This window comes from Nannospalax galili, unplaced genomic scaffold, assembly GCF_000622305.1.
Source record: "Nannospalax galili isolate Female #2095 unplaced genomic scaffold, S.galili_v1.0 scaffold1855, whole genome shotgun sequence".
NCBI classification, from domain to species: Eukaryota; Metazoa; Chordata; class Mammalia; order Rodentia; family Spalacidae; genus Nannospalax; species Nannospalax galili.
Window position 1 is genome coordinate 108,516 of NW_008336072.1, and position 25,525 is coordinate 134,040.

The following is a 25,525-nucleotide window of genomic DNA, read 5'->3' on the forward strand; positions in this document are numbered from 1 at the left end:
GGAGGCAGAGGCAGGCAGATCTCTGTGATTTCAAGGCCAGCCTGGTCTACATAGTGAGTTCCAGGACAGCTGGGGCTACAGGGAGACCCTGTCTCAAAACGACCAAAAAAAAAAAAAGGAAGTGTAAGAAATCAAGATCTAGGCCACGTGGACCGTGGAGGCCTGTCTCCCCCACCTGCCCATGGCCCATCTGAGGCCCACACAACCTGAAGCACACACCGTCCTTTCCTTCCTACAGACTTCCCAAGTCCTAAGTGAAGAGATTGAGACTATTAGTCATTGCATGGCTAGACTCAGTACTTTGTGAGCTGATTTTGCATAGTCGGAACCCTTTTACTTGGTGCGGTGCTGGTCGTGCTCAGACCAGAAATATGCACTAAGCCAGGGACTCGGGTCTGAGCTACTCTTGAGGGAAACGTGCGATTTCATACTTGTTACCTGAAGTAAGGATGCTCTCTCCCCAAGTCTGCATTGGTGGAGTTTGCAAGTTGCCACTCACATGGCCTTTGCTGGGCGGTCAAGTCTGTCTTAGCTGTGCATCTTGAAATGTTTTCAAATCTTGGAGAAGGACCTGTTGATTCATAGGTGTAAATTTAAAAATAGATCTGATTTTGAGAATTCAAATTAGTATGCTAAAGAATACTTTCTAGTCAAACTTTTGAAACTGAGCTTTTTATTATTTGAAAGGAATTTAAATGCTTTTAAGATCTCTATTTTTGTTATTTTTATTTTTTAGACAGGGTCTCCCATAGCCCCAGCTGGCCTGGAACTCAGTATGTAGACCAGGCTGGCCTCAATCTCACAAATATCCACCTCCCTGTGCCTCCCGAGTGCTGGGATTAAAGGTGTGCACCACCACGCCTGGTGTTATTTTTGTTTATAGTGTGTGTGCACATGAGTACAGGTGCCTGTGGAGGCCAGAGCCATTGGATCCTCCTGGACCTGGAGTTTCGGGTGGCTATGAGCTGCCTGACGTGGGTACTGGGAACCAAACTTGAGTCTTCTGCAAGAGCAGACTGAGCCATGCCCTCCTGCCCCATGTAATGCTTGAGTATGTGCCAAGCCCAGGGCTTCGTTGTCAAACACGAGGCAGGGCAACGGAACTCCTGCCTTTCAGGTGCTTCGTGTGCAGACAGAGCAAGCAGCAGCTGGAGGAGGAGCAGAAGAAGGCCTCGTACGGCCTGGAGAATGCCGGTAATGCACCGTCAGGGAGCTCACTGCGATCGCTCAGGACACTGCCTCTTCTGGCTGTCCCCTCTCTTATTGCCACTGCCAGGCTGGCTGAGGCTGCGGAGCTGCCCGCTCAGAATACGGGGGCTGGTCGGCAAATGTTCTCTTTGGTCTTGGCTGGGTGAATACCTTCCTTATGGTGTGCCTAGGGTGGGGTCTCTGTCATATCTCAAACACCATCTCTGCTCCTGCAGCTGTGACAGCCATAGACAGTGTAGTAGGCAGAGTTTTTATGGATTGGAGTTTCTTGTGTTTTTTACATGCAAGCTATCATTATTCCATTTTTCCCCCAGCTATTTAAGTTTGTGGCAACCATTCGTGGCCCCTAAGCCATACAGAGGGAAGTGGTGGACCAGGTTATCCCCTGTAGGGGGTCTGCTCACCCTTATGCTAAACTGTTGTCCAGAAGTGCCCTTGTGAGGAGCAGGGAGCAGCAGGGAGCACACCTCTGTCTTTCAGGAAGTGACTTCAGGTCCAGCACTCAGTGCGACTTCCTGAGGCAAGTGGGCGGGCAGCTCCACAGTGGGCACATCTGGCACTGCCAGTGGGGACGCTGTCCTGGACGTCAGGGCAGGAGGGAAGCCAGGAACACATAGGTGGGGGGATGGCAGCTATCTGCCTCATCACCACGGCATGGCCGCCCCTGTGCCACCGGGAACTGTAATACCAATCCCGATTCTTTCTGCTGCAGAGGAGGTGGAGGAGTGGCAAGTTATCAATGGGAAGTTTCTGGCCATCAACGCCACGAACATGTCCTGCGCTTGTCCCCGGAGCCCTGGAGGCCTGTCCCCGGCCGCCCATTTGGGAGATGGGTCTTCTGACCTCATCCTCATCCGGAAGTGCTCCAGGTTCAACTTCCTGCGATTCCTCGTCAGGCACACCAACCAGTATGACCAGGTGAGGCGTGCCCTCTACCCTGGGCTCAGTGGACAGCCATTGACATTTAGGAAGTTCCTGTGCAGTTACACGCATGCAGGCAATACATTGTTACACATAAAAATAATAAATTTTTTAAAATGAATAAATGAATCACTTTTTGAATATAGAAAATGAGTCATGGGGCTGGAGAGATGACTCAGCGGTTACAAGCATTCACTGCTCTTGCAGAGGACCCAGGTTCAATTCTCAGTACCACATGGCCCCTAACCATCCTAACTCCAGTTCCAGGGGATCTGATGCCCTCTTCTGACCTCCGAGAGCATTGCATGATATGGGCGTACTTAGATACATGCAGGCAATACACTCATACACATAAAAATAATAAATGTGGCCGGGTGTGGTGGCGCACGCCTTTAATCCCAGCACTCAGGAGGCAGAGGCAGGCGGATCTCTGTGAGTTCGAGGCCAGCCTGGTCTACATAGTGAGTTCCAGGACAGCTGGGGCTACAGGGAGACCCTGTCTCAAAAAGACCCAAAAAAAAGTTAAAGAAAACGAGAGTCAAGGGTGTTTGTGTGACTCCCCCCATCACTGTGCTTTCTGTTTAAGAGCAGAACAAAGCAGTTGGGTACAGGTTTTCGTTAGTCTTCAGGCCACTTAGAATGTAGTCTGTAGGCTCCAGAAGTGGGCTGCGTTCAGAGCGTCGATCAAGCCCTCCTGTCTACACTGGTGATCCTGTCTTTAACATATGGAGGATGAGTCTAATCATATCAAGAGGGTTGGACATTTTGCTCATAGTCTCCAGGGTGTGTGTGTGTGTGTGTGTGTGTGTGTGTGTGTGTTGCACCTACACAGGTGCACATGCATTTAGAAGTCTGAGGTGGATTTTGACCATCTTCTTCAATCTGTCTCTACCTTATTGTTTTGAGACAGGGCCTCTCACTTACTAGGGAAACTCCAGGGATTCTCTGTCCCCTTCTGCCTCCCCGCTGGGATTCAGACAAGCAGTTTGGTGCCTGGCTTCTTACATGGGTGCTGGGGATCTGAACCCAGGTCTTCATGCACTTTAGTAAGTCGTCTCACCAACCCAGTCTCTAGTTTTAGTAAACAAATTTAAAAATCTATTTTATTTATTATTTTATGTATATGCTTGCATTCCCTGCATGTAGGTAAGTGCACCTGTGTTGTGCATGGGCGGAGGTCAGAAGAGGCCATTGGATCCCCTGGAACTGGAGTTACGGACAGTTGTTAGTGGCCATGTGGGTACTGGGATTCAAACTTGGGTCTTCTGTAAGAACAGCCAGTGTTCTTAACTGCTGAGCCATCTCTCCAGCCCCTTAGTAAAACTTTTTTTTTTTTTAGATCTTTTTGAGACAGGGTCTCCTTGGAGCCCCAGCTGGCCTGGAACTCACTATGTAGACCAGGCTGGCCTTGAACTCACAGGGATCCACCTGCCTCTGCCTCCCGGGTGCTGGGATTAAAGGTGTGCGCCACCATGCCCAGCAGTAAAACTTTTTTTTAAAAAAAAACTTCAGTTGCATTTAAGATGTAGTCAAGGGATTTCCTTAATGTGGCTTTAATACATTTTTAAAATATTTTTTATTTTTATTTTATGTGTATGAGCATACTGCCTACGTATATGTAAGTGCACCTGTGTTGTGCAGTGTCCTCAGAGGTCAGCCGAGGGCATCGGATTCCCCTGGAACTGGAGTTATGAATAGTTGATAGCCACCATGTGGGTTCTAGGAATCGAATTCAGGTCCTCTGCAAGAGCAGTCAGTGCCCTTAACCACTGAGCCATCTCTCCAGCCCCTAATGTGGCTTTTAAAATAGTGCTTGTTGAAAAGAATAGGGAATTCTACAAATCACCACCAAGGAACCGCGAGCTCCTTAAAGCAGCTCATCACTGTGGGGGACCTGGGATCTCAAAAGCATCAGCAGTTGTGTGAAGCTGTGCACGTCCTGCCCAAGTCATCAGGTGAGGAGGGCCGTGGCTCAGAGGTGCTGCTCAAGGCCGCGCTCGCCGGAGCCTGGGTCCGGCTGAACCAGCAGAGGTGGAAGGCCCCGGCTGACCACCCCGCACTTTTTCTCGGCAGTTCGACTTCACTTTTGTTGACGTTTATCGAGTCAAGAAATTCCAGTTCACATCGAAGCCCACGGAGGAGGAGGACAGCAACCTCAAGGAGCGCGGGAAGCAGAGGTTTGGGCACATCTGCAACGACAGCCCCATGTGCGGCCTCTCAGCCTCCAGCAGCTCCTGGAACTGCGACGGGGAGATCCTGCACAGCCCCACCATCGAGGTCAGGTGAGCAGAGGGGCCCCAGCCGCGGCCTGGAAAGCAAGCTGCAGGTTGCAGACTGCACGGCGAGCTCAGTCTGCAGCGGAAAGCAGGGGGCTCCTGCCGGGATGTGGAAGGAGATTGGAAGTCTGAGGTTTGGACGTGGCCGGCGCTGACGGCGGACACTGCTTTCCAGACTCCTCTCATGGCTTTTGTGGCGCCTCTGTGCTGTTCCCTTCCCTGCCAGTTTGCACTCTGCCCTTGATCACTTCTGCCTGGTCTGTCTGTCTCTCTGTCTCGGTCTCGGTCTCTGTCACTGTCTCTCTCCCTAAGTAGTCAAAAAAAAAAAAAAAAAAAAAAAAAAACACAGGGGCTGGAGAGATGGCTGTGCTTTTAAGAGCACTGCCTGACTAGGTTCGATTCCCAGCACCCACATGGCAGCTCACAACAGTCTGTAACTCTAGTTCCAAAGGATCTGACACCCTCTTCTGACCTCCACAGGCATTGCATGTGTGTAGCTCACATATGTGCACTCCAAACACCCATACACATCAAAATAAAAGTTTAAAAAAATCAACCAGGCAAGGTGGCAAACACCTTTAATACCAGCCCTCCAAAGGCAGAGCTCTGGGAGTTTGAGGCCAGGCTGGTCTACGTAGAGAGTTCCAGGCCAGCTGGGGCTTCAGGAGATCCTGTTTATAATAATAATAATAATATGCCTGCCTAGCAAGCGCAAGGCCCTGGGTTTGGTCCTCAGCTCTGAAAAAAAAAAAAAGAAATTGTGAAATTTGCAAGAAAATAGAACTGAAAGGGCACTTCCTAAGTCCTGGGTTCCCCAAGTCCCCCCATAAGTATCTGATGGCCTCCGGGGATGGGTGCTCAGTGTAGGAGTGGGTAGTGACCCAGTCAGGAAACCAAAGGGCTGGGAAGGGCACCCTGAAGCTGCCAGGAAGAGGGAGGAGGTACCACAGAGGTGAAGCTCAGTGTGTGGGGACCACACAGCCCAGCAGTCCTGGGAGCCTAGGGTGACCACTAAGGATGTACAGGTAGAGCTTGGGGCACCCTAGGCTCCCAGGACTGCTGACTGTGTGGTCCCCACACACTGAGCTTCCCCATTTGGCCACCTAGGTACCCAAGGGGAGCTCAGAGTCACTTTTAGCCAAGCTGCGGGGTTGATGCCAACCTCAGAACTCGACTCACCCCTGAAGACTTGCTAACTAATCCTTGAGTGCCCAGTACCAGGTGGAAGGTGTCATGCCCACTCTTCCTGGTGTCCCATCTGGTGGGGCTGTTTGTCTTCCTCAGCCAGTGTGGTATTGGGGTAGAACCCAATGGAAGAGAAAAACAAGGAAAATTCTTTCCCCATGGAAAGAGTAAAGCAAGTTATTTTTTCAAAACGTACTTTTGACTTGGATGTGGTTACAAGACTGAAGGGGGACTGGAAGGTTTTAGAAGGTGTGGGGCTCAGAATAACTGCTTGCTGGAGAACACGCATGGGATTAATGTGGCTGTTTGTCTCTGCAGGGTCCACTGCCAACTGGTGCGCCTGTTTGCAAGGGGGATTGAAGAGAAGCCTAAGCGAGACCCTCACAGCTGAGAAGCCGTAACATGTCATCCACCTTGAGCTTGGGGAATGTGAAAATTATTTAAGAAAATTTCGACAGACCAATTACGTTGATATAGCCATTTAAATTTAGAAATTTATTTTTGATAGGTAAATCTTGGTTTTAGAAGACAGCTCTGTCAGTGTCCTACACGTGGTGTCCTCAGTTCTATGCAGATCTGAGTTGCATTTCACGTAACTGGTTCTCAGCAAGCACTTGCTGGATTGAGGGCATTGGTTGGTTAGATTTTCTTGCTATGCCAACTGTGCAAATTTCAGAGCAGCCCATTACTGACTCTACTGCAATAATTTTAGGGACATTGTATTATGACTACTTCCTAGAAACAGGTTATACCATCTAGACACGTGATCCCCTTTGCAAGATTTTATTCTGGAGTTGTTTGTGACCAGGTGGGAAAGCAGATGGTTCTCTGTGCCATCACTTCCTACATATCTTCATTTAGGATCAGGACATTGCTGTGCAGTCCTTAACCACACACTGCAAACGTAATGCAGCATGGTCCTGTGCACAGCGGTGTCGCACCACAGCAAGAAGATGCTTGGACCACCACCTCGTCCTCAGGATCCCCATGTTCGCTTCTGTCTCAGCCGCATCCCGTAAGACAATCCAACAAAGCACCCACTGGGGGTTCATTCTACCAACCCAACGGCGTTCACACCCTGGCCAGGGCAGTCCAAAGCACTGGCAAACGAGGCTCTAGCCAGAATTAAAGTGTTTGGCACAAATGGGTTTTATGGGGGGATGGGGCAGCCAGCATACACAGAGGGCACTTTGTGAATACTGCATCTGCCTCAATGTGAGCACCACCAGCAGGGTGGTGGACCATCCCGGGTCATCCCCAGGTACTTTGGTGTGGGCTCCCAGTCTCCTCACAGCCCACATCAGTTTTTCCTTCACCCTGGGTTCCACGTATTTATTGAAAGCGTCGTTGTCTATCAGGAGGGTATGACCAACGTCTTGTCTCCCTGAAGGGGCTGCAGCTGCTTCCTGCTGAAGCCCTGGGTTCATGACCAGTTTCCTCTGAAGGCATTCCTGACCCAGGGATTCTGTAGTGGCGTGCTACAGCCCAAGCTGTGTCTCCAGACTGATCATATGGGAAGATGTATGTAAGAGTTTTATGTACAGTTCTAGAAGATGCAACTTAAACTTGACTTGCAAAGTGGGGGGGCACTGACGGTTACAAGGGCACGTTTTATGTTCTGTCACTGGGGTGTGCATCTCACATGGACCACTCTGTTTCACAGGCAGCACCTATTTCTAGGATCCCTTGATTTATATTTTGAAGCATACATGAAATCCCATCCAGACACAAGGGAAGCTGTTAAAGGCGGCTCTGTAGGGACCATATTACAGGTAATTGGACAGTGGAGCCATTTCATAATTGTCGAGTTAAAAACCTGCGTAGAAAGAGTAACAAGCCCAGCAGTTTCTATTCTGGTCTGTTCCTGGATGGACAGAACCCAAAGGTATAGGAATGGCAGTTTGGGGGAGTGGGCAGCCCTGGAGCAGCATCGGGGTGCAGGCACTCGGGTAGCCGCCTCACTGCCTGCTCACCTCCAGCATTCCAGAGGGACTCAGGAGAGCCTGAGGCAGCTGTGGCATCCCTGGCTCTCAGGACCTGTGCTCTCCCTGAGAATTCAGTCTTTATTAGCCCTGCTATGTGTTGCCCATGCCTGGGTTCTCCCCAGCCACTGCCAGTCCAGGAGGAGGGATCTGGGTCTAGGATGCTCTGGTGATGATCTATAACAGCTGCAGGCAATGTTCAAAATCACAAACCTTGGAGCTATCAGATGCCACGAGTGTGGACACCCAGCATCCCCCCGACACCTGTGCAGAGGATGGGAGGGGCCTTTGACATCCCCAAAGAGTGGGCTGCAGTTTCTGTGATGCTTTTTAGATACCAACCCCGGCGCTTTAGGGATTTTAGGAGATAAAGAGTGAAGGTTAGTGGCAGCTCAGGATCCCGTAGGGGCTAGACCACATTTAACTTAACTGTGGTTCACAAGTGCACAAGTTAGGTGGCAGTCGTGTGGTAACTTACTGTTCATGGGGATTATGCAGTGGGGATGGGCAGTGGCCTGTTCCCCAGAGTTGCTCTGGTTCTAGGTATAATTTCCTGGAACCGGGAACACTGACTGGAGAATGGCCCCATATGCCTTCTTGTCTTGCTGGCTTCAAGATCAGAAAATGGCATATTTGATATGATATGTTTGAGAAGACAAAAAATAAAGTGACTCTGGGCAGAATTTGCCTTTTCTTCCTCTTATACATTCATGTTATTTCTGAAAATACAGTTTATGAACTTTTTTTTTTTGTCTTTTTGAGACAAGGTCTCCTTGGAGCCCCAGCTGGCCTGGAACTCACTGTGTAAACCAGGCTGGCCTTGAACTCACAGAGATCTGCCTGCTCTGCCTCCCGAGTGCTGGGACTAAAGGCGTGCACCACCACACGCAGCCAATTTATGAACTTATGAGAATAAAATGAACAAAGAGCTATACTAAGAAACTAAACACCACCCTACCCCTTCCATATCCTCCACCCCTGGTGGATCTACCCCATGTCCCCCTGGAGGGTCATTCCACTCCATTATAGTCTTGGGGGGGGTCCCTTCCCGGTCTTCTCCAGGGCTATCTGCATCACATGTTGCCCTGTGATGTGCTCTTTTTCTAGTGCAGCTGTGCCCCGGCCCAGGACAGCTGTGCTGCGTTGAGCATGAGAACCCCTCTGTCTCCACACAACCAGCCCTAGTGGCAGCTGTGACCATCTGTGGCCACATGTCACCCACCTCACTTGACCTGGAGATAGGTGAGGAGCTTGAACAGGACTGGGTATGGGGGTGCTGTGTAGCTGAGGAGGCCATGCAGCAAGGGAGGCTACAGAGGGGTGGAGGAGAGTGAGTGAGGGGGTGGCTAGGGCTGGCACAGTGGGGTGTGCTCTCAGGAGAGCTATGAGTTTTACCAAGTTCCCAGGGAGCTATGAGTTTTACCAAGTTCCCAGGGAGCTTTCTCCTTTGCTGTTTTCCAGCACCTAGAATAGTATGTGCTGTGGCTGGAGGGAGTGAGGGATAAGATGGATGGGTAGGTGGATGATGAACATATAGAAAGGTGGATGGGTGGATGGATGATGAACATATAGAAAGGTGGCTGGGTGGGTGGATGATGAACATATAGAAAGGTGGCTGGGTGGGTGGGTGGATGATGAACATATAGAAAGGTGGGTGGGTGGGATGGACAGATGGGTGTGGGGTCTCTCCCTCTCCTCATGGGTCGTTGGCCACAGGTCCACAAGGACAAGGGGAGCAGAAGTGATGAGCGGGGTCAGGACGGCCAGTGAGCACTGATGGAAGGAAGAAAGCCCTTCTGGGGCCGCAGGTTCAATGATGCAAACAGCTCCAGACTCAGTGAAACAGCTCTAGATTCAGTGAAACAGCTCCGTTTATTCAGTGGGATGTTAGGGAAAATATAGTGTGGAGGCAGTAGCCGAAGCCTCAGCTGATAGGTGCTCATAGTATGCTTTATTTACATGTGGCAGTGGGCTCCTATCATCCGACTACTGAACAATGCCTAATTATCATATAGAAAAAACCTGGGGGTAGTTTTTAATCCAGGTAACTATGCCAAAGGTCATGTTTTAAATGAGGCCAAGCATCCATGCTTGGCAACACTTTCCAGGTAAGTCAGGCAGGAAGCTCCTGCTGAGAAAGGAGCCAACCTTAACAGCAGGTGCTGAAAAGGGGAGTCCTTCCATTTGGCACCGAGCCCCTTAGAGCTATCCGGACATGGAGGACTACAACCCTAGCAGCAGGGTTTCCCAACAGATGGGTAGATGTGAGCGTGGGTGAATGGGCAGATGGAAGAAGGACGTGTGACTAGATGGATGAAACAGGGAAATGTCCAATCTCCTGTTGCCACACTCCTTTTCCCACTGGTTCCAGCCCCTTTCCAAGAGGCTTTGGCAGCTTCTACCTCCTGAGGGGGCTCATTTGGCGTGTGGCAGGTGGGGGCAGGGGGCAGGCACCATCAATGTGCCTATCTAAGTTTGACTTTCAAGGTTTTGGAAGCTGGGTGGGTTGTGTCCAGCGTGGGGCCCCGAATCAGTGAAGCCAGTGTTGTCAGGGACCCTTCTCCCAGGAACACAGGGAGGCATAAGAATACAGCTTAGTGGAGCCAAGACCTACACGCCAATCCCAAGGCACTGCTGTCTCCAGACAGCACTCCCTACCTCAGCTCACTCCCGTGCCACACACCCAATGCCAGCCACCTCCCCCTGTTGCTTCCGGGACCCAAGGCTTGCCTCCCGCTCCAACTTCCTGACACCAGGGTCCCAACTGAGCACTCCTGTTCCCGCCAGCACCCACTCCCCAGGCCCCACTTCACCCCTAAGCCTTCATTCACCTAAGCGGCTTTGTGAACTGAACTGGTAACCATGGAGACACTGCTCCAGTGTTGACCTGGGGGAGGGTCACCCAGCCACTCCAACTCACATCCACACACTCTGCCAAGAACACAGAGGCCCCGCCTTAGCATAAAGCATTTTAGGTTTATTTAAATAAAAATTATAATTTATACAAGACTTTTTATTTAAACAATGTTTCCTTTTAAAAAAGTGACAGGATTTTTTTTCTATCAGTTCTTCATAGAATACAATCCCTTTGTCAAAAGTTACACCAGTAACAGTTATGTACAGATCCAAAATAGACTCAAGCTTCAGACATACAAAATTTAACATTCATTCTAGTTCAGCGTTTAGTCACAGAAATTAAATATCTGCCCAGATTCACATGAGCCAGTAAAACCCCCACCCAGTCTCTCGGTCAGGATGGCCAGTACCTACACAGATCCCTGGCCCAGCTCTGCCCACCTGGGCTCCATCTAAGGTCCTGCTGCTCGCCAGCTCGTCAGCTCATAGCTTGCTGCCCTGGTCTGTGGTCAGTCTTCATCCCCCTTTCTCAGTGAAAGGGACTCAAACTAAACCACCTGCTTTGCCTTTTCTGCTCAGGGGCCCCTCCCCACGGTGACTGGGGACAGCATCCCAGAGCGACTCTGAGGTAGCACTCACTGATCCCAGCCGCCAGGGCCCAGAAAGCCTTAACCACTACCTGTGGGCATCACCCCTACAGCCATCCCTGGAAACAGGTCAAGGCCTACCCTGCTTCCCCTCTGGTACTGCCTCATCCCACCCCATGCTGCTGAGGGTAGGAGTCCATAGAAGGGCCCAAGCCACGGCCTTGGGTGGAGGGTCCTGCCTCCATGTTTACAGTCCTCTGATGGCCAGCATCCATGTAGCCGGACCTGTGTGGCCTTCATTGCACTCTGGGGTGGGATGTGTGCTGCATCTGTCTGCTTGGCATGCCCGTCCCCTGCCCCAATGTGTGGCCCTGAAGCCCCAGGGGATGGGGCATCATGAGCCTAAGCCACCAGGCCTCACAACCTCATCCGCAAATGAGGGTTGGAGCAAAGGTAAAAATTACACTTGAAAAATGATATAAAAATAAGAAAAACAGCTTGCTCTCTGTAAAAAATATAATCTTCTGTTTCTTCAAAAAACAACAATCTCAGTGACGCCTGAAGGACAAGCTGAAGGAACTAGTGTCATCCACCCTAGAAGGCAGAAATCGCACAGGTAGGGTGGTGGTTGCACCCTTCAGAGGCCCAGGCCTGCTCCAGGACTCTGTGACAGAGCTCTTTGTGATTCAAAACCAAGTGCAGACATTCTGAATAGATGGCCTGCAAGACACCCTCCTCCCCCTGACCTCCGGGAGAGCTGCTGTGCCCTCAGCAGCATGGGCTTTGCTAGGGCAAGAGGCAGTAGATGGGGGGATGGTCTGCCTGGCCCTTGCTGGGCATGCAGTAAGAGAGAATACTGTCAGATGTCAGGGGTGCAGGGCAGCCCAGGCCCCCATTTCTGGGCTCTGCTAACATCTGTCCCCTACAGCAGAGGGTCCTCACACATCATCTTGGTGGCCTCTCCAGGCCAGCCCTGTAACCCCATCCCGTTACCAGGAGAGGTTGCAGCCTGGAGGCCAAACGCCAGGCGGACCAGGATTGATCTTTCACCTGGCAGCAGCCAATGCCTAGAGTACCTTCAAGGCCTTCCCAGTGGTCTCCTGGGCCTTCCCAGTGAGCAAAGTGTTAAAAAGATGTGCTTTTACCTGCATGCCATTCTGTGCCCTCACTGACCACCAACCACAGGCCTCATGGCTGGAGTGTGTCAGGCCAGGATGGACAGATGAGTGGTGGTCTAGACCCAGCCCTGAGAATCCCTACTCACAGCCTCACAGTGCCCACAGCAGGCCAATAGGAAGGAGGGGTTCCCTGAGGGCCAAGTAAGATGACTGACCATTTCTTGGAGGTTGGAGAGGGAACTCCACATGACTCACCAATGTCTTACCAACCCGCCTGGAGGAGGCCAGATGCTCCCAGCTATGGCTTTGGCAGAGAAAAGCCTCTGGCCTCCGCAGAGTGGGAGGGTGGGGGGGGGGTGTCACAGGGTCAATGGGGCTTCCTACAATGGCAGGTGCTGGGCCTGTACCCAGGCCGGGATGAAGAACATTGAGGGGCTGTGCTTAGAGCCTGGGCACGAATGTCTTGTGTGCCTTTCTTCAAACAGGCCCTGAGGATTCTCTACCTGCCCCTGCCCACAGGTGTCCACTAAGTGCTTTATGTGCCCAGTACAGTCTCATCCTCATGAGTCCCAGCCCTTTGGTGAAGGCGTCTGCAGAACCTGGGCCAACATAACAAACCACAGTCCAGGGGAATTATTGCAAAAGATCATGAGGACATGGGATCTGCTCCACTACCCAATTGTTAGAAAGGATTCCAGCAACACCTGGGAGTTGATACTAGCTGTCGCCGCCAGAGGCTGCCGATGATGTGATTTTCACGTACTGGCTGAAAATGGTCTCAAAAGCCTCATCTCTGTGCACCATGGCACCAAACACCAGGGGCTGGCAGGAAGAGAAGGGGAGGGTGAGGGCTTCACAGCCAGGCTGGGCTAGAACAGGGACGTCTTCCACCGGGCCATAGCAGCGGCCTGGTGGGTGACCAGATGCCTCTCTGACCCAGGAGGCCCCAGCCTGCAAGCAGCAGAGGCCATAGCAGCGGCCTGGAGGGACCTGGGTGACCAGATGCCTCTCTGACCCAGGAGGCCCCAGCCTGCAAGCAGCAGGGAACACAGTCCACAGACTCAGCCTTTCCTCCCCAAATGTGTGAGAGAGCCTCTCTCACCAATGTGTCTGTACTATGACTACAGCCCCCACCCAGGCAAAGCTAGCTGAACCCTGACTCCATGCAGCAGGTTCCCAGGCAGAGGGAGAGGGGAGGACCCTCCCCCAATGCTCAAGCTGAAATCACATTCCTGAGAGGTTCAAAGCTATGCCCAGATCCCTGTGGGGACACCTGCCTGGCACTTACTTTCTGTGTGGATGGAGTCGATACGGCAATCCCCATGCCCGAGCCAGGGAGGACAGACAGGACTTTGTACTGAAAGACAACAGCACAGCCGTCACCACAGGCCTCTCCCAGGGACACATGCCCAGGGCATTCTCTGCCAAGCACACAGACAGCAACACCCACAGAGACCTGAGAAATCCCAGCCACAAGAGTTTGTAAAACTGATCTTGTGACCAAGAAACCAAACTTGTCAGCAGTGTGTCCCTCCTACCCTAGGTGGCCAATGGCCAGTGTGAGGCCAGGGAGGGCAGATCCTCAAGGCAGTACACTGCATGTGGGAACAGGCCCCAGACCTCACTCTCAGGGCCTGGCACTGAGTCACTAGAGCCACTCCCAAAGGTACGCTGGGAGAGTCCTGGCCCAGATCAGGTACATTCTGGTTATCTGTGTGCCTGGAGAGGGGTGCCACACATCCACGGATGGAAGGAAGGGACCTGCCACGGCAACTGCTGGTCTATCCCGTAGCCAGGCCACCTGCCTGGTGCCCCAGAGGCTGGAGGGCCCTGTGCTTCAAGATGGGCATGCCTATTGTCTCAAGAAATGCTGCCTCTGTCCCAGAAAACAAGCACCCCCCATCACTGTCCCCGGGGCACCACACACTCCACACGCTAACCCACTGGGGAAGCTGCTAGGCCTCACTCCATGGACACAAATATCTGTGTGTGCCCGCTTATAAGTCAGTGCCTGCAACAGATGCCCAACTTTTCTGCAGTGTGTGTGGGCGGGTGCATCTCTCTTCAGAAACAGAAGGGGAGGCACTGCGATTGGATTCCTTACACTCCTTAAGACACCCAGCTGGAGCTGGGACGTAGCTCAGTTGGTAAGTGCTTGCTTAAAAGCAAGAAGCCTTGGGTTTGATCCCCAGCTGCACTATAAAACCAAGCATGAGGCCAGCCTTGGCTACGTGGGACCCTGTCTTAGGAAAAACAAATGAAAATATACAGTAGGGCAGGCGCCTCTCATCATCCCCTTTGCCTGAGAGACCAGACAGTACCGACCCCCAGGACTGTGGGAGAAACTGAGGCTGCACCAAACCGTGTGGCTCAGGGCACACATCTACAACTACTCTCAGAAGGAAGCTGACAGGCTTGGCATGGTTTCCAGAAAGCAAACTGTAAATAGTGGTGTCCATACCAGTGTCTCTAGCCAACACCTCCCCCAATCCTGCAAGCACATCCAGCAAACTCCTCCAGCCTCCTGGCCTCTGACTCTTGGGGACAACCCAAGTGTGGCGGGCGGGATGGCACCCACCTTCTGTATGTCTGTGATGTCCACCAGCTTGATCACTTTGTTCCTCTTTGACGACCCAGACTTGGAGCTTTCGAAGCACAGGTAACTAGATGGGGAGGAAATGCAGAGGCACAAGATAGCACCTGGGCCAGAGGGGGTCCTGCTGCCAAGTGGGGTCCCCCCAACCACGGCCTCCATGGCCCCAAGGGACGGTCAGGGACCTGCCATGCTCAGCACACCCTGCCCTGTGCTATCTCTCCCGTAAGATTCCCCGCAAGAGCTGTAGGGAGATGTCCTGAGCCCCGACTAGACTCTCCTGGGCCAGCTCCTTTGATAGAGTGGGTAACAAAGACCTCAAGGCCTCAGAGGGGGGACCCATGAGGTTGACCACATACCCCATTCTCTGCTGGGGCCCCCACCTCCTACATGGGAAGGGCAGAGAGGGGTGAACAGAGGGAGGGCTGAGGGGTGGTGAGGACATGGTGTTGTGTAGCTCCATCTAGTGGAGAAAAGCCAAAGCTGCCTTCAGGCTAGACTGTCTGAGAAGCCACAAGTCACTGCCTGGGCCCTCCCAGTTCACTGCCAAGTCTCCTTCCTGGGAGACTCAGTCCCTACATGAGCACCCCAGGTGAGTCAGTACCCACAGTGCTGGTCTAAGCATTTGGTCAGAGTGGGGAGGGGAGGCCAGGCCGTGTCTCTGCCAAGCCTGCTTGTTGGACCTAGGTCCTGTCTGGGTCCTGGGGAGGGCCCTCCCTGACTTCCTCCCACCACAGTCACACTCCGGCCTCACTCACTTTTCGGTCACATACAGAACCCCGTTCCTGATGTAGTCCGTGGGCATCTTCCGGTCTCGATTTATCAGGCAGCAACGCCAGCCATTCTCGCACACTGATGGGGAAAACAGACCTGAAACTTCCTCCCTGGGAAAGACCCAGGCCTTGACTGATGTTTTGCCTGTCAGCACCAATTCAATCAAAGATACACAATGTCTACCAGAACCATGAGAAAAGGTCCACATGTGGGCTGGTGGGGAACAGCTCAGGAGCACAGCGCTCACCTAGCGTGGGAAGGGCTCTGGGTTTCACCCCTGGCACTGTGACACACAGGTCCCCAGCAGGGGAAGGGAGGCTGACTAGTGTTTGGGAAACGGTCTCCTGGTGACTCGAGCTGCCGCCCTCACTGCTTGGGCAGCTTTCCACACTCCAGGCCCTCAGGGTAGGAGAAGACACTGGCGAAAGGGGGTCAAGCTTTAGTTTGTATCTCAGGTGTTCACTGGAGCACCTTTTCTGGAAGGCTAACTAGACACTCAACTCCTGAGGCACATGTGACAGGTTTATACACCCAAGTCCAAGTGCCAGGACCCGGCTGGCTTCAGGGCTTCAGGGTCACACCCTGCTGCTAATATGGAACCCCAACACAGTGGGCAGGGCTGAGCCCCGCTTCCTAGAGTTTCTGGCCTCTGAACGGCTTCACTCACTGAGTCTCTGCTGTGAATCACTCAGTGCAGGAAACGTAGCTGTCATGTTGACAGGATGACAACCTGGGACCCCAATTCCCACGCTGCCTCCCCTGGGAAGTAGGTCTGGGCTTTCTCTCCCACAGGCTCCTTCAGCCTGTCCTGAAGCTGAGGTCACACCTCCTGCATGGTTCAGACTCGCCCTCCCCCCAGCCTCCCATCTGCCCCATGCTTGGCTGGGTCACAGATTCATCAAACACTTACCCGCCAGCGGCCGCTCGTTTTCTGTCAGGTTAAAAATTTCATGGAAATTGCCCTTCTTGGTGCTGTGGAAGCGACCCGCATCTTCGTCCTTACTCAGGCCAGCGGGAGCACTGGAGACGTAGCTCCGTGAGGAGGCTGTCTGCAGCTGCCAACAGCACACACAGCCCTGGTCAGCCTTAGGGGGAGGGGCCAGTGGCAGCAGGGCAGTGAGAGTTACACTTGCCGCCCGGACTACATGGCAGATCTTGGCCCCTGGAGACACCCACAACCTTCCCTAGCCCACAGTGGTGGGGGCTAGGTCTGAGCTCCAGCACCCAAAGTCCAAGGACGCAGGTGCCCAGCACTGAGGTTAAAACTTCAGAAGTCAATTGGCCACCAATAGCAATTCTAGAAAATCAGCCACAGCACAGCAACGACACAACACCAGGTCCACAGCAGGCCCAAGGGGGCTTCCACATAGACACCGTAACTTGTCTGCCCTGACAGCTGGCCAGAAAGGAGACAACAGACACACATGTGACCATCACAAAAGAAAAAGGAGGAGGGGCGATGTGAAGTTACAAGCACACAGAGCTGAGCACATCATCTCAGCACAGACATGCGGACACAGGGGCCAGGTGGGGTAGCCTGCACCCCAGGATGTGGCGGCCCACATTCCCCCTCCTCTCTCCTGAGTAGTTAGTGCTAAGTGGTCTGGAACCCTAGGAAAGGTCCTGTCCCAGCTACTCCAGGGCCAAAATGGGTCCTAGTCTTGTCCCCAAAGGCCAGGCTGTGTCCTGGGCTAGCCTCCACCTGTATGACCAGAGCCAGCAGCTGGTCCATGAACTGTAGGCTGCTCTGTATCTGGCTGGACCGGCCTGTGGCTGATCTCAGGCTTCCAACAAGCTTTGTTGTTTGGACCCCAGCCTGTGCGTCAGACCTAACTCAGCACTTCTCTCTCCCAGTGCAGCAGCAGCAGGTCACTGGGACACCCTCTTCTTAGAGGACACTCGTACATGGACTACCCCAATGTAACATCCTCATGGAAGCCTTCCTAGACCTCCCCTGGAACCCTCATGGTCTTAGACCCTCTCTGCCCATCTATGACCCTGAGGAGAGCAGGTTGGCCCACTCTTCCCATGGTTGGCCGGTCCCCACTCGGAAGGAGGGCCACAGCAACAGGAGAGCTGGTGACAGGGAAAAACCTCACTGTTTTCCATTGTCTCAAAGGCTGGTACGATCCAGAAAATACCAGCCTCCAAGAGAGCAGACACATACAGGAAACCTCGGGTCAGGGCCTACTAGCTCCAAAGTTTCACTTGCTCCCTCCTCTGGGCGAGTGGGGGCTTACCCTGCGTGACACGGTGGCACCAGCGCGTTCCTTGAGCTGTGGGTCCGTGGGAAGGCTCCGCCAGATGATGTAGGGTGTGTCGTACTTGGCTCGAAGTCTTGGGCAGCGTTTGAAGATGAAGTCGATGAGGAAAAACTTAATGCCAGCATACAGCCCTGAGCAGGGAAACAGGAACCTGGTCCATGCAGACATCTGCAGGCACTCTGCTCTGCCCCTCCCTTTGTGTGACATTCCCATAAACCATTTCCCAGGGTAATGGTGCTCTTTCTTACCCACAGCGAGCCCCACCAGGCGGTAAGGAAAGAAACAGGAAGCCAGGAAGGCGGCCCACAGTGCGACGTACAGCTTCTGTGTGATCTCGGGCTGTACCCACATGAACAAGCTAGAAGGAAGATGGGGGTCAGTGGGGGCAGGACACACCACCCTCGCTGGGGAACTGAACACTTACTTCTTGATCTTTTCCAGGATGTCGGCCATCTTGCCAAAGAGATTCTGAACGAAGAAGAAACTTCAATGACCGCAGACCCTGTGCCAGTCAGTCACCCAGACGCATCGAGAGGGCTCCAGGGACATGCACAGCCCTGTGGCTGCCAGAGCCCTGTGGCTGCCAGAGCCCTGTGGTCCTGCCCTGCCTAGTTAGGGGGGTCTGGTTTGGAGCTAAGACCACTGTAGGCAGCAACAGGGCAGACCAGGCTGAGTGAGCTCCGACTTCCAGAGGTGCTCAGCCTTGGTTATGAGGGGCTCCCTCCCTACAAGATCAGAGATTAAGCAGAAGGCCCTGCCCCCTTGCCAGCTCTGCAGATTGGGAACAGCCAGTTAAGAACAGGCATGGTGACTGTAGGTCAGCTGACACACATGTGAAGCCTTGGGTTTGGGGTACCCCCCTCTTGAGGAACTGGGGAAGCCTAGAGGTAGCACCTGTGCTTTCTGGGCGACATCCAGAACCAGCTGGAACTTCTCGGATACAGTCAGATCTTCCTTTGGAGGTTCCTTCAGTCAAAGAGGAAAGAGAATTTTCCACTGAAATTTAACAGTTCAGAAAAATTACCAACAAAACAGCATGAAGGCTCCCAGCCCCAGGGGTCTCTGGGTCACTGCTGTCCCTGCACAGCCAGAGGACTGTGTGCAAAAACACCTGCTGGGCTGGGGGTGGACTCTCCCCTGTGCTTGCTGCCTCACCCCAGTGTGCAGGGTGGACAAGCTGTGGGGCTCCACAGTGGAGGAGGAGACCCCAACTCCCTCTCCCAGCTCACTCTAAGGCATGTCCTGTCCCCACTGCCTGCACCCCCCTCGACAAGCAGGGAAACTGAGGCCCAGGCCTGTTTGAGTTCATATGACTCCGCATTCCTTCAGTAAGAACTTCTCAAGGGTCTCCCAGTCCTGGGGCAAAACAAAACTGGACATTGGCTTGCCTTCTTGGAGACCTCCCCATCCCTCAGTGTGTCAGGCATGCCCAAAGAGACACTGTGGCCTCTCTCTGCCCCATAGGCCCGCATGTCCCTTTAGAGCAAACTTCTGTCAGCATTTCAGATGTTTTAGGTCATACAGCCTCTATCACGGTTACTCCACTGTAGCACCCAAGTACCTACGACAATGTGTAACAAATATGTGTGACTATCAATCAAACTTTATTTACAAACCAGGCAGAGGCCAGATATGGGTTCTACAGAGTCTAGGACTGGGACATATCTGCCTAGCTTCCTGTTCACCTCCCCACCTCAGGGACTGTGGGGGACACATGTTCCCTTGTCGCCCCCATATCAATCCTGGCTAGGAAGGGTCAGCCCAGACACGTGAGTGGGGCAATCTGCTTCTGTGTAACCAAGCTTGGTCCACTTGAGGGTCTGAGTCAGGGTGGGGTAACTGGCCTCGTCAAAGCTCCCCCTGTCAGGGCAAGTCACTCATCTGGGACTCCCCACACTTTGGCTCCAAATTCTGAGGTCTGACTAAGGCAGAAGGGCAATTTGGTCCCAGGACTTACTACAGCTTCAGATACTTCCGGCACAATGCTCCACTGTATCCTCCAGCCCCTGGAGAAGAGAAGCCATCACAACCATGAACAGACCATCACCTGCAACCACAGACTTTGAGGGACAATACTGAGCCACCAGTTGACATCTCGACTGGGGAAGGGGCCCTCTGCCCCTCCAGGGCTGGTCACACAGAAGAGGCTCCTGAGGACCTTGTTGCTGGCCTCTGAGGCCACTCTGGTCACCCTACTGGTCACCCTACCATGCTGGCTCCTCCCTACTAAAGCACATGCAGGAAAGGCCCAAGATGATGATACGGTAAAGCCGCCACACATCTGCTTGCGTTCACCTTGTCCACTGATTAGCTTTACATAAAGCTTTATTAACATCAGCCATGCCTCTTAGTGGACCAAAGGGGAGTCATGACTCCTTCAAGAGTATTTTAATGTTCTCTGTAATAATCATTTTCTTTTTTAAATTTTTATAACACTTTAAAAAATACTTTCTTATTTTTATTTCATGTGTATGAGTGTATTGCCTGCATGTATGTGAGTGCACCTGTGTCATGCAATGCCGCAGAGGTCAGAAGAGGGCTTCGGATTCCCCTGGAACTGGAGTTAAGGATGGTTCGTAGCCACCATGTGAGTGCTGGGAATCGAACCCGGGTCCTCTGCAAGAGCAGTCAATGCTCTTAACCACTGAGCCATCTCTCCAGCTCCTATTTATTACTTTTTATTTTATGTATGAGTGTACTGCCTGCATGTGTGTAAGTGCACCCCCGTGGTACAGTGTGCCAGATCCCCTGGAACTGGAGTTAGCCACCAAGTGGGTGCTGGGAATTCCCAGGTCTTCTTCAAGAATAGCCAGTGCTCTTAATTAACCACTGAGCCATCTCTCCAGCCCACAATCATCATTTTCAAACGAATGCCTGAGGTACGGGATAGAGAGTAAAAATAGTCTTCTGAGGGGCTGAGAGGACAGCCAGGGGCTCTCCTAGTCAGGGTGCGATGCTGAGGTTCACTTTGGTGGGTGACCACAGGTGAAGCCCAACCAGGAGTGCAGGTAAGGGCCTACCCCAGTGGGGGCATCCGTGGGAAGATATGCTCGGATAGGGGAAAGGGTCTTAGGCTTGGCAGAATTAAGGCTGATGTGAAGTACCTGCCTTGCAGGTGTGTGTGTGTGTGTGTGTGTGTGTGTGTGTGTGTGTGTATGCATGCAGGTGTGTGTGCCCGCGGGTGTGCGTGTGTGGAGTGCATGCAGGTGTGCATGCGGGTGTATGTGTACATGCAGGTGTGTGCATGCAGGTGTGCGTGTGTATGCAGGTGTATGTGTGCGTGTGTATGCAGGTGTATGTGTGCATGCAGGTGTGCGTGTGTATGTAGGAGTGTGTGCCACTCACTGAATTCCACCCTCTGCTCACTCAGCACTTCCTTCTCAGAGCCAACAACCATCAGGAGATTCATGGGGTATGGAACCCTGAGGCCTTACCCACCCACCCCAGGGTTGGAGAGAACTTCCTGCCGAACACAGCACCTTGAGGAGGGGATTGGGGTAATACTGCAGCAAATGCCAATGGCTGTCCAGGATAAGCCCCAGTGGGGCTCCGAGAACCACCCTGCCTGCTCTGGCAAACAGAGGGGTGGCAATCCTGCCTGGGGATCTCCAGAACCACTTGGAGGACTATCCACAAAGGCCAGTACATGACACATCTTATGTCATAGTGGTACAGGAAGGCAGGAACACAGCACAGCCACATACAACACAGCTACAGGCAACACAGCCATGCGAAAGCTCAGCTCACCCACCTGGCGATGAGGTAATTGAGGGATAACCTCAAAATTGCTAGGAACAGGAACATGGGGATGGCCCAGCCATGCCACACGGCATTCATGTACACCTGGGGGTGAGAGGGCAAGAGGTGGGGACATGGTTAAGCAAGACCAGCAGTGTGCTCTGGTACAAGCTATGTCCCGCCTGCCACCTCCCACCAACGAAGCAACCCCGAGTGAGGAGACTGGTCCTGACACCTAGCAAACTCTCAGGGGACAAGGGCTTGTAGGACAGAGCAGTCACGAGGGCTGTTTCCACAGTTAAGAGAGAGGTCCATACAGGCAGGCAGTGGGCAGGAAGTTGCCCTTGATGAGTGGAGATTAGGAAGTTAGTGGGTTCCATGAAGGGGGTCCTGCCTGTCCCCAGAGTGGCTTCCGCAGCCTGGGTAAGGCCCAGCGGATGAGGAGGCTGCACTGGCGAGGACCACAGGTGAATTGCCACAGGTCCCAGCACAGAGCCACAGGCCCAGAACAGTGCTCAGAGAGGGTCAGCTGGAAGGTGGGCCTAAACCCAGGGGCTCATCTCTTAGGGATGAGAAGCAGGTGAGACAGGGTATGTGGACCTCAGGCAGGGAGGCCTTGCAGGGTATCTGGGAAGGTGGCGGGGGAAGGGGACCTCAGGGCCCAGGTCAGGAAGCACCCTTCCTCACAGCTTCAGCAGGGAGTGTACGACATAACCGACTCCCTGTGAAACCTGGGAAGAGCCTTGGAGGAAGGCACCAGAGGGCCTGGCTCAGGGTTAGGGTGGTCCTCAGGACCCTCCTAGGCTAAGGCTAGCAGGGCCACCTCTACAAATGAGCCTACTCACATGGAGGGTACTATCTGTGGGCACTGTGGAAGGTGTTCAAACTGTGGCCTCCTGACCCAGAGGCCCTGGCAGGTGGCCAGGCAGCCTGCAGCATTCTGACGCCAAGCCTCCCCAGCCCCTGGGGCTCCATGGCCAGGATTCAGGCCACAAATAGGCAAATTTTCTACAAACACTGTCCACTCCCAGACCAGTTGATCACCAAGACAGTGTACTAAGAGGCCTTTCTGGAGGACACTGCTGTGAGAGGCAGGCCACGCGGAGAAATGACCACGTTCCAGTCAGGGGTCCAGGAGCCAGCCTCTGATCTGATGCTTCACCTGCTACACACACCCACATTACAGATGAAGAGCTGCCTGGGGGCTGCCCCCCTGGGCCCGTGTGGGGAGGGCCAGCACAGGCACCCTGCCCGCCCAACCCAGCCCGCTGAGGACACGCACGGTGAAGGCGATGGCAGAGGTGTAGACGGAGTACCAGTCAGACAAGGCAGAGAGGTTCTTCACAAAGTTGGTGACAGGCTTGGCACCACGCTCTGGGAACAAAACGGACCACAGCGGTCAGCATGCTACTAGCCTGGCTCTTAGCACTTGAGCAAGGTCAGGGAGCTTCCAGCAACGCAAAATCAACTCAGCAATGCAAAATTCAACCCACTGAAGGAGCTGCTGCCAGCCAGTGCCTCCCCTGATATTGACTGTGGTCCTGTGAGGAGATGCCATCCGTCCCCAGCGCAGGCCCACGGGTGGCAGAGAAGGAGAAAGGGTGGAGACTGTCATCTGTACTCCCTGGGGCTTGGGGAACACTGGAAAGGTGCACCATCTTTCACCCCAAATGGTGGACCGGCTAGAGCAAACTCCAGTCCTATCAGCCCCTGAACACGGTGGGCTTCAAACACACATCCATCACAAGCTTTCTTCCCAGGGAAGGCAGGGAGACGTTCTATTCAGCTCACAACACAGAAGCTGCAGTGTGTCCCCAACCCCTGGCCCAATAGGCACCCAGCCCCATGGTACTTACTCAGACGTCTCATGTTTTCAGTTAACCTGGGAGGAGAGAGGAGACTCAGTGTGAACTCACTGGTGGGCTCTGCATGCCCCTTGGACCATGCACCTGGGCCACACGGGCAGCAAGGGGACATCCAAGGGCCTGGGACCCTCAGGTGCCTGTGACATCATGCACAGTGACAAAGACCACTCGTACACTGACTCTCACCGCTGCTCCCCTAAATTACAGATGTGGGGTGACTCCACAACAGACCTGCTGTCATCTGCCACATCTCCCTCCAGAGCAGATGCCTTGCTAGTCTGGCTCTCTAGGGCCCCCCAGAGCCTACAACAGTGGCTGACAAGGGAAGCCACTAGACACTCACTAAACCCAGCAAGTGACCCCCATGATGAAGGCCCCAGGCAGCAGACACTGAACACACACAATCTCCACATGATATTTGTCACAAATTACCACTCCGTCACTGGCCCCTCCAGAGAGGTTCCCCAGAAACTGGGCACAGGAGGCCTCGTAAAGCTCATGGAAGGCACATTAACAGGATCTCAATGCTAGGTGACCTGACAAAGCCATGGTGCAGGGATGTGGCCCTTGCACACTGCCTGCCAGGTTTGGTAAGGTGCCCTACCTGCGGGCACTGAGGGGCTCCTCCGTCTCCACAGTGTTCTCCTCGGGCTGGAAGCGGAAGTCTTCCACATACTCGCCAAACCTCTCGTAGAACCACTTCTGCACACGGGAGGAGAGCCCCTGGCTGCGGCGCTCTGTGGGAAGGGAATGGAGGTTGGCGAGGGAGACTGGGGGTGGAAGCTTCTATGCAGCCCCTTCTGAGGTTGGTCCAGGGATCTGGGGCAGGAATGGGGCCTCACAGCTAATGCAAAGATGGGTGAGGACACAGAAAATGCTCCGAGGGTGGGACCTGCTATGTAACAAGAAGTGAAGGGGTCCTGCCAGAGGGACCTTTGATGAACTCGGCTCTCTGAATACACTAGGTGCAAATCAACAAATGCAGGCCAGAGCTACCCCAGCCACAGACACTGTCTAGCACGAAGGCACCATCGTCACACCCAAATCTCAGCAACCTCTGGGTCTTGGCTACTCTGGCAGCCGTGGCTACCGGTCCAGGCCATGTCTAGCCACTGTGGCAGCCACTACACCAGCCTCCCTATATTTCTGGTTTATCTGGGAAGTGGCTGAGTGGGCTCACCACCTCAGGGTGAGCCAGCACATGCACTGAGGTTGTGTCCTGAGAGGATGCAGGGCACGGAGAGCCAAACTGATGACTGGGATGTGCCGATGATATCTGTGACTCTTTCGCTCTTATAACCGAGAATGCCAGGGAGAAGAAAGCAAGCTTCCCCATCTGAGCCCAATGGTGCCCCTCGACCCTCAGAGAACAGGCCATGGGGTCACCTACAGGGAGTGCTGCCCCTCTATAATTTAAGAGCATGGGGGTGGCAGGTACACGGTCACCAAACACCTGTGGTGCCATAAGCATGTAAAATACCATATGTCAACGAACAATTAAAATGCACCAGGTGTGCCCAGGTGGGACCAGGGCAGGTGGACAGCAGTCAACATCAACCCAAAGTCACTCTGCTTGGACAGAAGTTGAAGGACACAGGCCAACAGAGGCTGAGGTATGCACCCTCTGGGGCCACCTAGGTGAGGGAAAAGCTGAGCCCTCACGGCACCCTCTCTGACCCTATTACAGCATAAGAAGGTTTTCAGGTGTGTCCAGGTGTACAAGCAAGAGACTAGCCAGGTTGTTCTCCTGTCGGACTATTTATGGATGCTTAGATTCATGGAAGATTCACTTAGGGAAAAATAAGGTTCCTTTGATTTTTTTCAACCATTTAAAAATATAAAAAGCACTTTTAAAATCCAGGCTGGGTATAGGTGAGCACCTATAACCCCAGCACTGGGGAGGCTGATGCAGAAGGATCACCCTGGACTATGTAAATCCAAAAACCCCAAAAAATAATTATAGGGGCTGGAGAGATGGCTCAGTGGGTAAGAGCACTGACTGCCCTTGCAGAGGACCCACAGGGCGGCTATGAACCGTCCTTGACTCCAGTTCCAAGGGGAACCCAAAGCCCTCTTCTGACCTCCGCAGCATTGCACGACATGGGTGCACTCACATACATGCAGGCAATACACTCATACACATGAAATAAAAATAAA

General features: G+C 53.2%; 2 protein-coding genes across 3 annotated transcripts in view; one reads left to right on the forward strand and one right to left on the reverse strand.

Moving 5' to 3' along the window:
* Positions 1–8,276, forward strand: part of Cerk (ceramide kinase) — a 51,092-nt gene extending 42,816 nt beyond the window's left edge. Inside the window, exons 10-13 of the mRNA XM_029562389.1 lie at positions 1,118–1,194; positions 1,922–2,127; positions 4,204–4,412; positions 5,910–8,276. Of these exons, the coding sequence (XP_029418249.1) occupies positions 1,118–1,194; positions 1,922–2,127; positions 4,204–4,412; positions 5,910–5,982 (565 nt within the window). The 3' untranslated portion in view covers positions 5,983–8,276. The remainder of the gene's footprint in view (positions 1–1,117; positions 1,195–1,921; positions 2,128–4,203; positions 4,413–5,909) is intronic.
* A 2,259-nt stretch (positions 8,277–10,535) lies between these two features.
* Gramd4 (GRAM domain containing 4) overlaps positions 10,536–25,525 on the reverse strand; it is a 51,656-nt gene continuing 36,666 nt past the window's right edge. For both annotated transcript variants that reach the window (XM_008830852.3, XM_029562388.1), the window contains 14 exons: positions 23,973–24,105; positions 23,360–23,385; positions 22,786–22,877; positions 21,517–21,608; positions 19,723–19,771; positions 18,660–18,731; positions 18,190–18,233; positions 18,014–18,123; positions 17,742–17,896; positions 16,412–16,556; positions 15,486–15,579; positions 14,713–14,797; positions 13,423–13,491; positions 10,536–12,956 (listed from right to left, as the gene is read on the reverse strand). In XM_008830852.3, the coding sequence (XP_008829074.1) occupies positions 12,852–12,956; positions 13,423–13,491; positions 14,713–14,797; positions 15,486–15,579; positions 16,412–16,556; positions 17,742–17,896; positions 18,014–18,123; positions 18,190–18,233; positions 18,660–18,731; positions 19,723–19,771; positions 21,517–21,608; positions 22,786–22,877; positions 23,360–23,385; positions 23,973–24,105 (1,271 nt within the window). In that variant the 3' untranslated portion in view covers positions 10,536–12,851. The remainder of the gene's footprint in view (positions 12,957–13,422; positions 13,492–14,712; positions 14,798–15,485; positions 15,580–16,411; positions 16,557–17,741; positions 17,897–18,013; positions 18,124–18,189; positions 18,234–18,659; positions 18,732–19,722; positions 19,772–21,516; positions 21,609–22,785; positions 22,878–23,359; positions 23,386–23,972; positions 24,106–25,525) is intronic.